Source organism: Nematolebias whitei, chromosome 8, assembly GCF_014905685.2.
Source record: "Nematolebias whitei isolate Nwh7 chromosome 8, NemWhi1, whole genome shotgun sequence".
NCBI lineage: Eukaryota > Metazoa > Chordata > Actinopteri > Cyprinodontiformes > Rivulidae > Nematolebias > Nematolebias whitei.
The window spans coordinates 32,349,626-32,360,638 of NC_056505.1; the positions used below are offsets into that span (position 1 = coordinate 32,349,626).

Sequence of the window (11,013 nt, forward strand, 5' to 3'; positions counted from 1 at the left end):
CATGTTGGTGTGTTCATGTGTGCTCATGTGCTCACACACACTCATGTTCGTGCTGCTGTTCAGCGTATTGTTTTTATGCTATTAGTGCTTAGTGTATATTTAGCTGATGTTTTTCTTAGTTCATATCTTAGATGTTATTACTGTTTTTCTTTTACATTTTATTGCTGGATGTAACTGGGACCCGTGTACATACAGTAATCTCGTTCCACCACGTGTACCACATGTGGTGTGTGTGACAACTAAATCTCTTTGACTCTGATCCGTCCGTTCTCCTCCTGCTACCATCACTCATGAACAAGATTCCCACATACTTCACTCCTCCACTTGAGACAAAAACAGCTCAGTCCAGTTTGCAGATGTCAAAGGTTGATGTGGTAGTAGCTGACAGTCATTAAAACACATAAAGCGTGACAACTTGTGAGATAACACACGCACAAAATGTTATTACTACAATTTTATTCTTGTGAGTTTTTTAAACTAAGGCGTGGAAGGCTGTGGGCGATATGCATTCCTTCATGTTTTATTTTGAAAGGATCAGGCGGAAGCAGTTTAAAATGCTTCTTCCTGTACTTGACGCTGGCTCTTCCCTGGTGAGGCGTCAGTATTTACACGAGTGTTTCCTGAAGCCTTTCGCACGCTGTTGTCCAGCGCGCGCATGGCTCGGCGTTTGCGTGAATATATATTTCATCCATAACGAGGCTCGTGAGCGCGAGCTCGTACAATCTGGGCGCTGCTTCCTATGATGCCGCCGCGTGCACTGCAGTGGTGCGCAGCTTTGCTCGGAGCAACACCCGCGCGCCTCTCCTCTCCGACGGCCATGGATGCTGAGTAGGTAAGGACGCAAAGTGCGCGCGAACCGGCGCATCAAACATCCACGTAGCTGCAGTCTTGATGAGCTCGGTTCGTTTTTAGTTGTTTATTTATTTATTTATGTATTTGTTTATTTACCGAGGGCTTCAGCGCCCACTGGGATTTAGTGTGAATGTGCGTGTGGGGTCTAAACTCGCATGTCTCTGGATTGATATGGAGGAATACAACAGGGTGTGTTATTCGTGGCTTCTTGATCTAACAGGCTTAATGGGGGAGGGAGTGTGGAGGGGGAGAGGGGGGTGTGGGGGCGTCCTGGTGCTGTCAGACAGGATGTGGGGGAGGATCTGATAACAGGACCATTTTTGGTGAGAGCGCATCTTTGGAGTTCAGACTTGACGCATTGCTCACTCCTAGCTGCTGCTCCATTAGCATTATATAATCATTGTCATGTAATACAAGCTGCTTTTACTTCTAATACTGCATACGACCACGTACCCCCCCCCCCACACACACACACACACACACACACACACTCCTCTTTCCCTCCCTGAGGATCCATTTGTACAGCTCCTGCTGAGAAACCTGTGAATGCCTATTAGAAGTGTGGGTGGCTTTCAGCTCTGTTTACATAATTCACTGTGTGTGTGTGCGTGTGCGTGTGCGTGTGTGTGTGTGTGTTCAGTAATAGGAAAGACAGATATTTGTGTTAAATGCAGCAATGTGCCTGTGACTCATGGTTTTATAGAGTGCAGCACTGGGAAGCCAAAATCCAATTTGTGTTCACTGCATGTGCCATGTTGACGTCCGGCAGGTGTTTCTGACACCCTGCGAGTAAAAATAAAAATGGAAACGTGCTGTCGAACTCTGACGACGACGTGTTTCACAGTCACAGAGGAAGCACCCTCCTGTAAATCGCAGCGTCCTGTCCTCGTCTCATCTCCTTCTCTCTTTGTTTTGCAGAGAACGGTCGACCCACGGCGCAGTGTCTGTCTGCATTTGTCTGAAACAGCGAGCAGCAGCAGAACAGCATCATGCCAGGAGAAGCCGTCCCTCGTCGCAGAGCGCTGAAATGTTAGGCCTGAGGAGCGAGCGCGTTAAATCACATCGGCAGGCTGTTTACATCAGAGCGGGCCAGGAGAGCTGCTCCATAACACCCTGCGTGTGGTTTCAGGCCCCTTTCTATCACACTCAACACGAGACGCATTAACTCATCCTTCATCAGGACTTTTATATTTTTCCATCACTTCAGGGGAGCAGGAGGAGTATGGAGTGGTCACTGGAGAGTGTGAGGGAGATGGTGGCTGGTGGGATGCAGTCTGTGAGGGAGTGTGAGGTCTGCGCGTTTGTCACAGTCATGTGCGTGCTGGTGCTGTTTATGTGGTACTGTTACAGGGTGGGCCGCGAACACGGTTCCAGCCCTCTGCGTGGGAGGTATTTGAGTGGGTCCAGTCGGATAGGAGGGGTGGTTGGGGGCTTCATGAGTTCAGACTGTCGGGGCAGGGGGAAAGGGAAGCACGGCTCAATGCTGGAGGAGCAGAATGGCTTTGCTTTCTGCCAGTCGTCGGAGTGTTTCCGCTGTACCAGCGCAGGCGAGAGCCTCAACCAGAAGCTCTATCACAGCCTGCAGGAGTACGCCAAGCGCTACACCTGGTCAGGTATGGGGAGGGTGCACAAGGGAGTTCGTGACCAGGGACGGTACCTCAACAGCCGACCAACGATCCAGCGACCGGAAGTCTTCTTCCTCCCCGACCTGCCGTCGGCCCCTTTCTTCTCCAGAGAAGTGCAGAGGCATGACGTGGAGCTGCTGGAGCAGAGCTTCCCTGCACTTCTGGCTGAGTTTGAGAGCATCTACCACCAACCTCCAGCCCGCAGCGGCTCCTCCCTCCCGCCGGGGTGGAAAGCAAACAGTACTCCTCGAGGGCAGTGGTGGACCTACTACCTGGTGAACCAAGGCACTCCTCTGGTTCTAAATGTCCGGAGATGTCCGCGGGCCTGGCGGGTGCTGGGCCAGCTGCGCACCTTCATCGCCAACAACGTTTTCGGAAACGCCTGCTTCTCCGTGCTGACGCCTGGGGCGCTCATCACCGAGCATTACGGGCCGACTAATGTCAGGCTGCGCTGCCACGTGGGTAAGAGAGTGAAGTGAACCGAACGTGATGCAGCTCAGCGTGTATTGAACGCAACAGAGAAGCAGATGATTTCACAGAGAGCCGTATTTAAACACAGAGTAGAAGCCAAAGAGTAAATCAGCCGCTGTTATTTCGGACTGAATCCTCCTGGGTAATGGAGGCTGAAACACAGCGCCTTGTGCAGAAATGGTTATTGTTTTCTCTCTGCACCTGAGCTTTGATTCTATTTCCATCTGTGAAATGACTATAAATAGACGTGTTTATCATTCTGAAGGCAAACCCTTTAATAAGAGCTTTTGAAGCTGCACACTGTACAGATACAAGGCAATGAAGAGACGTTAGGTTATATATCAAAATATATATCAAACTCTGCACCTAATACATTGTTATTTCTCTCCGTTAGGACTCAGAGTGCCTCCATCCTGTGAGCTTGTAGTTGGTGGAGAGCCACAGTGCTGGTCTGAGGGCAGCTGTCTGCTTTTTGATGATTCCTTCCTCCACAGGGCTTTCCATGAGGGTGAGAAGGGATGGAAACTGTATTTAGTGAGCATGTGTGCACGTGTGCATGTTTTGTTGTCTGTCTGTTAGCAAAACATCTCATAAGCCAGTGGACAGATTTTAAGATAACGTTAGAATAAATAATGTTTAATCATTTTTACAGACATTGGGCGAAGGTTTGGTGCAGTAGCTGAAACACGTCCCCAACACATACTTTGATCACTAACACATTTCATTGGATCTTTGTTTAAAATATGTAAAGCGGTGGGCGACAGGCTTTCCTTGCTGCAATGCTACTTTTTTCCCTTTTTTTTTGCAGATTGACTATTGACCTGAAAATGTATAACATTAAGAAAATGTAGGGAAAATCCTTATGTGTCTGATATAAGTGCAGTAATATACAGGTGCTGGTCAAAAAATTAGAATGTCATGAAAAAGTTGATTTATTTCAGTAATTCCATTCAAAAAGTGAAACTTGTCTGTTATATTCATTCATTGCACACAGACTGATATAATTCAAATGTTTATTTCTTTTAATGTTGATGATTATAACTGACAACTAATGAAAACCCCAAATTCAGTATCTCAGAAAATTAGAATATTACTTAAGACCAATTAAAAAAAAAGATTTTTAGAAATGTTGGCCAACTGAAAAGTATGAACATGAAAAGTATGAACATGAAAAGTATGAGCATGTACAGCATCAATACTTAGTTGGGGCTCCTTTAGTCTGGATTATTGCAGCAATGTGGCGTGACATGGAGTCGGTCAGTCTGTGGCACTGCTCAGGTGTTATGAGAGTCCAGTTTGCTCTGATAGTGGCCTTCAGCTCTTCTGAATTGTTGGGTCTGGTGTATCACATCTTCCTCTTCACAATAGATTTTCTATGGGGTTAAGGTCAGGTGAGTTTGTTGGCCAATTAAGAACAGAGATACCATGGTCCTTAAACCAGTTCCTGGTAGCTTTGGTACTGTGTGCAGGTGCCAAGTCCTGTTGGAAAATGAAATCTGAATCTCCATAAAGTTGGTCAGCAGCAGGAAGCATGAACTGCTCTAAAACTTCCTGGTAGATGGCTGTGTTGACCTTGGACCTCAGAAAACACAGTGGACCAACACCAGCAGATGACATGACACCCCAAACCATCACTGACTGTGGAAACTTGAGACTGGACCTCAAGCAACGTGGATTATGTGCCTCTCCTCTCTTCTTCCAGACTCTGGGACCTTGATTTCCAAAGGAAATGCAAAATTTATTTTCATCAGAGGACATAACTTTGAACCACTCAGCAGCAGTCCCAGGCAAGACGCTTCTGATGCCGTCTCTTGTTCAAGAGTGGCTTGACACAAGGAATGTGACAGCTGAAATCCATGTCTTGCATATGTCTGTGCATGGTGGTTCTTGAAGCACTGACTCCAGCTGCAGTCCACTCTTTGTGAATCTCCCCCACATTTTGGAATGGGTTTTGTTTCACAATCCTCTCCAGGGTGCAGTTATCACTATTGCTTGTACACTTTTTTCTACCACATTGTTTCCTTCCCTTCACCTCTCTTTTATTGGGCTTGGACACAGAGCTCTGTGAACAGCCAGCCTCTTTAGCAATGACCTTTTGTGTCTTGCCCTCCTTGTACAAGGTATCAGTGATCGTATTTTAGACAACTGTCAAGTCAGCAGTCTTCCCCATGATTGTGTAGCCTACAGAACTAGACTGAGACCATTTAAAGGCCTTTTTCAAGTGTTTTGAGTTAATTAAATGATTACGGTGTAGCACCAGGTGTCTTCAATATTGAACCTTTTCACAATATTCTAATTTTCTGAGATACTGAATTTGATGTTTTCCTTAATTGTCAGTTATAATCATCAACATTTCACTTTTTCAATGGAATTACTGAAATAAATAAACTTTTTCATGATATTCAAATTTTATGACCAGCACCTGTAGGCTTTAAAACAAAATAGGCTCCTTATATATTTTTTCTTGGCCTTGTTTGTGTGCACAGGCAGTTCAGAAGATGGCCCCAGGGTGGTCTTCATGGTGGACCTGTGGCACCCCAACGTGGCCGCTGCCGAGAGACAAGCCTTGGACTACATTTTCACTCCAGGCCGCTTAGAGGACAAAGAAGGGAAATAGGTGTGTGAGAACCATGTCCGAGCAGGGGACGGATAGCATTAAGATACGTGTCTGTAGTGTTAGGGAGCAACACTTTCCTGCCTCCAGACCAGCTTTCACTGTGTGCATCTTCTCCAGCTCGCACAGTGTTGCTCCCAACTCTTCTTAGCAGACGACCAAACATTGGGCCTCTTTTATCACCTGCTTTTATTCTATAGCTGTGAAATGCATCCATGCATTTGATCAGAGCACTGTAAGTACACAATTGTCCACACAGCTTAAAAATGGCACCCTTCTGCCAAATCTTTCTTTTGGTTTTTAATTTAAATGTACAAAATGACACATTAGGCAGGCAGGGTAAGGGTACACCTTCAGCGCAGATTATCATTTATTATTTTTAAACACCTAGAATAGGGATGCACAATATTGAATTTTTGGCCGATATGTTAAAGCTTATTTGGCCGATAACCAATACCGATATTTTTTTTCCTAGACCTACTTAGAGACTAGATAACGTTCTCTGCTGTGGAAGTAAAATACATTATTGTGCGTGGTCTTTGTCAGTTTGGCCTGCTACCAAATGCAGACGCCAAAAAGGGGTCTGAAAATGATGCAACACTTCAACTTAGATTACGTTTAATGTCAAATTTATTCACGATATTTACTCTCTAACACAATGACAACACTCGAACGGTGCAAATTTGTAAATTTTCACAACTCAAAACTCAACCTGTTCACAAGCGACAAGTGAAAAGTGTATAAGTAGTAGTGTATTAATAGATATACTTGACAGTTTCTTAAAATAAAAATTAACTTAAAACAGAAGCCTTTTATATATGTGAGTTATTTTGATGTAATGGCCGATGTCTGATATTTAACTTTATCTGTAACATCGTCTGATATCGATACCCTGCCGATAATATTGTGCATCCCTAAACTAGAATATAATGGGACATAAATCATACATACACATAAATCAGTGATATGACTCGATAATTGCTAAATGTTTCAAATTGTGGGCTAATCCTGGAGCAACGTGTTTTCTGAAAGTTTGGGCGCAGCTCGTACCTTGTTTATTTTGGTTGTCGTTTAAATTGTTAGAAGTAAAGAGCAAAGGACACAACATGGCTGCAGCATAACTCACTTCAGGTCATCTCCAAGAGAATAATGGATCCATGCTTTTACTGAAGTGGCGTCACTGGGTAATCCTTTCTCAGCTGGGGATCCTTCATCTCAAACCCTGACAACATGGAACACATGCACACGTTTCTGCAAGGGCTAAAATTAAAGATCATTTATTGGTTGTTGTTTTGACTCTGCATCCCCAGTTGGTTCAGTCGACCAGGAGGGTTGCACAATAATTACTTCAAAAACGCACATTTCATTAATTTTAGAATGTTCTCCTGTCGATGAATGACCGGGCCGTCCTGCTCACAGAATGTTGACATATTGTCCTTGATTGTATTACCTTTTAAATATTTTATAAAATCACAACGCAGCTTTTGTTAACTTGCAAAATAACGTATTCAAATAAACACTTCAAGCCAAAACCAAGAATCAGCGCAGGATGGTTTCATTTATAGAATTTCATGTTGGGTCAAATCCAGTCGAGATTCTTGGAAATCCAAACTAAACAGGTCATAAATCTCCAAGTAGTAGTGCTGTTATGATGTTTGTGTAGTACCGGTACATCTAAAATGCTTCTCGTCAAATACAAGATGAACATTTATTTTTCATTCTTATATCTGGGTTGATTATCGAGGTCCAATGTCGACGATGATGGTTCCTGTCTCCGTCCTGACGCCTGCCGTGTGGTAAACTGTGCTCTCCTGTGAAAATCAAGTCAGGCTTTCACAAGACATGGATCAAAAAAGCACATTTTAGGTTGAGGTGGGTTTATTTTTGAGTCACCAAGTGCTGTGACACTAAAGATAAGTGTTTTTGGTAAATTTATTCAACTCTGTTCGTTTGGTTGCATTTGATATCAGGTTTGTATTGCTGTAAATAAGGTTGAAGCGGGGAAATAAACACCCTGACTGGTTCAAGATATTCTGAAACGATCGTCTTCAGTGCTTTAACTATTGTGTTGTCTTGAGTTATAAGTGATTGCGAGTCGTTCTCTGAATCAAAAAGCCAATCATTTTTGATAGATTTGATTAGTATGTTCTGTAAAATGTTTCTGAAGTGCTCACTCCGTTGTTCTGTGATGATTTTCTTTCGATCACTGTAATTTTGCAGCGCAGTGTGGTTCTCCATTATACCAGTCTCAGTAATTATTCAGCAGCACTTTGTGGACAGACAGTCAAAAAGGTTGTGAAAAGAAAACCTGCTTCACTTGTTCACCGCAATTTCCAGATACGCATCTGTTCAGTTCTAATGTTTACAAAGGTGTGATCATTTGCACACTGTTTACATCTGATGACACTGACGCACACATTTAGCATAATTGGGTTTTAAATCAGCAGTGCTGCTAATCCACTTATGGAAAATGAGTCCCATTGGCTTTACGCACTGTATGATGGGGCAACCATTTTGTTTACATTTGAATCAAGGATTTATTCCTTAACACTTTCTTGTGTGGATTTTGAACAGTATTTCTGTACATTTAATAAATGGTTGAGTATCTTATTTAACCAGACGGTGTCAGAGTTCTCACTTCAGCATGATCGTTATAGATTTCAATCCAGATTTCTCAGTTCTTAAGTGGGTTTTCTATGCTTGGCTCTTGTGAAAGGCATCTTCCAACAGATGCATATAAATATATGAAGCATTCAAAAGAAAAAAAGATAAGACCGCTTCATCCAGGTGCAATTATCTGCAGCGGCGCAGGGAGGCACAACAGTGCAGAAATCCCATTTTGTCATTATGAAGAAGCTACAGTGCCTTGTGAAAGTATTCGCCCCCCTTGAACTTTTCAACCTTTTGCCACATTTCAGGCTTCAAACATAAAGATATAAATTTTTTATTTTTTGTGAAGAATCAACAACAAGTGGGACACAATCGTGAAGTGGAATGAAATTTATTGGACGTGTCAAACTTTTTTAACAAATCAAAAACTGAAAAGTGGGGCGTGCAATATTATTGGGCCCCTTTACTTTCAGTGCAGCAAACTCACTCCAGAAGTTCAGTGAGGATCTATGAATGATCCAATGTTGTCCCAAATGACTGATGATGATAAATAGAATCCACCTGTGTGTAACCAAGTCTCCGTATAAATGCACCTGCTCTGTGATAGTCTCAGGGTTCTGTTCAAAGTGCAGAGAGCATCATGAAGACCAAGGAACACACCAGGCAGGTCTGAGATACTGTTGTGGAGAAGTTTAAAGGCGGATTTGGATACAAAAAGATTTCCCAAGCTTTAAACATCCCAAGGAGCACTGTGTAAGCAATCATATTGAAATGGAAGGAGTATCAGACCACTGCAAATCTACCAAGACCCGGCCGTCCCTCTAAACCTTCATCTGGAACAAGGAGAAGACTGATCAGAGATGCAGCCAAGAGGCCCATGATCACTCTGGATGAACTGCAGAGATCTACAGCTGAGGTGGGAGAGTCTGTCCATAGGACAACAATCAGTCGTACACTGCACAAATCTGGTCTTTATGGAAGAGTGGCAAGAAGAAAGACATTTCTCAAAGATATCCATAAAAAGTGTTGTTTAAAGTTTGTCACAAGCACCTGGGAGACACCAAACATGTGGAAGAAGGTGCTCTGGTCAGATGAAACCAAAATCAAACTGTTTGGCCACAATGCAAAACGATATGTTTGGCATAAAAGCAACACAGCTCATCACCCTGAACACACCATCCCCACTGTCAAACATGGTGGTGGCAGCTTCATGGTTTGGGCCTGCTTTTTGTCAGCAGGGACAGGGAAGATGGATGGGGCCAAATACAGGACCATTCTGGAAGAAAACCTGTTTGAGTCTGCAAGAGACCTGAGACTGGGACAGAGATTTATCTTCCAACAAGACAATGATCCAAAACATAAAGCCACATCTACAATGGAATGGTTCACAAATAAACGTATCCAGGTGTTGGAATGGCCAAGTCAAAGTCCAGACCTGAATCCAATCGAGAATCCGTGGAAAGAGCTGAAGACTGCTGTTCACAAACGCTCTCCATCCAACCTCACTGAGCTCGAGCTGTTTTGCAAGAAAGAATGGGCAAGAATTTCAGTGTCTCCATGTGCAAAACTGATAGAGACAAACCCCAAGAGACTTGCAGCTGGAACTGCAGCAAAAGGCGGCGCTACAAAGTATTAACGCAAGGGGGCCGAATAATATTGCACGCCCCACTTTTCAGTTTTTTATTTGTTAAAAAAGTTTGACACATCCAATAAATTTCATTCCACTTCATGATTGTGTCCCACTTGTTGTTGATTCTTCACAAAACATTAAAATTTAATATCTTTATGTTTGAAGCCTGAAATGTGGCAAAAGGTTGAAAAGTTCAAGGGGGCCGAATACTTTCGCAAGGCACTTTATCCACTGTATGTATGTATGTATGTATGTATGTATGTATGTATGTATGTATGTATGTATGTATGTATGTATGTATGTATGTATGTATGTATGTATGTATGTATGTATGTATGTATGTATGTATGTCTGTATGTCTGTCTGTCTGTCTGTCTGTGTATATATATATATATATATGAGGGCTGCAACTATCTATCTAACGTTTATTTCAATAATCAATTAATCACCCGATTATTTTTCCCGGTTAATCTTTGTTTTTTTGTTTGTTTGGTTTTTTGTTTTGTTTTGTTTTTTGTTGTTTTTTTTTTTTGGGGGGGGGGGGGGGGGTAATTTCCATCCATTTATTCCAAAATAGAACATTTGACTGACATATTAATTCGCACAAAAAACAGGTTGCTATTTGACTATTCTGTTAGTAAAATATTGAATTAAAAAAAATAAAAGTTGGTCAAATAGCTTAAAAAATAATGTACACAAAAATATATACAAATGTATCTTTATACCTGCACAATATGTAACTACTTAGTAAAATGTGTCCTTGAGGGAAGAGTGTAACCTGGATTAAAAGTGTTGATTATTGTAACCTGGATTAAAAGTGTGGATTATTGTAACCTGGATTAAAAGTGGGGGTTTTTTTTGCTTTGTTTTGTTTTTTTGAATGTCCAGAGGACCAGATTTAACTTTTTTGGATAATCATTAGATTATTATCTTTGTGTTATATTTATTTACAAATCACATTTAAACACTGCTTGTACCAATTAAATGAAATAAAAAGTAACACACGTTCTCTATCACCGTCATTAATCAGCTAACAAGCAGCAGCTTCAGCTACAGACAGACTGACGTTACGTTTTCTCACTTGGAAACAGAACATCGGATATTGTAGAGACTCACCTGCAACACATGGGACTGACACATGTACAGTATCTGCTGCTGCTGAGCTCCCTTGACTCGGACATGTTTACGTTTCATCTCCGTGGTTCTCCCGT

General features: G+C 42.5%; 1 protein-coding gene across 1 annotated transcript; it reads left to right on the forward strand.

Annotated features, from left to right (window-relative positions):
* The first annotated feature begins 572 nt into the window (after window positions 1-572).
* Window positions 573-5,966, forward strand: asphd2 (aspartate beta-hydroxylase domain containing 2). Its single transcript, XM_037680590.1, has 4 exons — window positions 573-832; window positions 1,771-2,939; window positions 3,343-3,456; window positions 5,435-5,966. Exons 2-4 carry the CDS (start codon window positions 2,075-2,077, stop codon window positions 5,563-5,565), a joined length of 1,110 nt encoding a protein of 369 aa, XP_037536518.1. The 5' UTR covers window positions 573-832; window positions 1,771-2,074; the 3' UTR covers window positions 5,566-5,966.
* The last annotated feature ends 5,047 nt before the right edge of the window (window positions 5,967-11,013 follow it).

Coding starts and splice junctions, on each gene's coding strand:
- asphd2 (XM_037680590.1), top strand. CDS start 2,075: ATGGAGTGGTCACTGGAGAGTGTGAGGGAGATGGTGGCTGGTGGGATG. Junction 2,940..3,342: donor CAGGCTGCGCTGCCACGTGG/GTAAGAGAGTGA, acceptor TCTCTCCGTTAG/GACTCAGAGTGCCTCCATCC. Junction 3,457..5,434: donor CCACAGGGCTTTCCATGAGG/GTGAGAAGGGAT, acceptor TTGTGTGCACAG/GCAGTTCAGAAGATGGCCCC.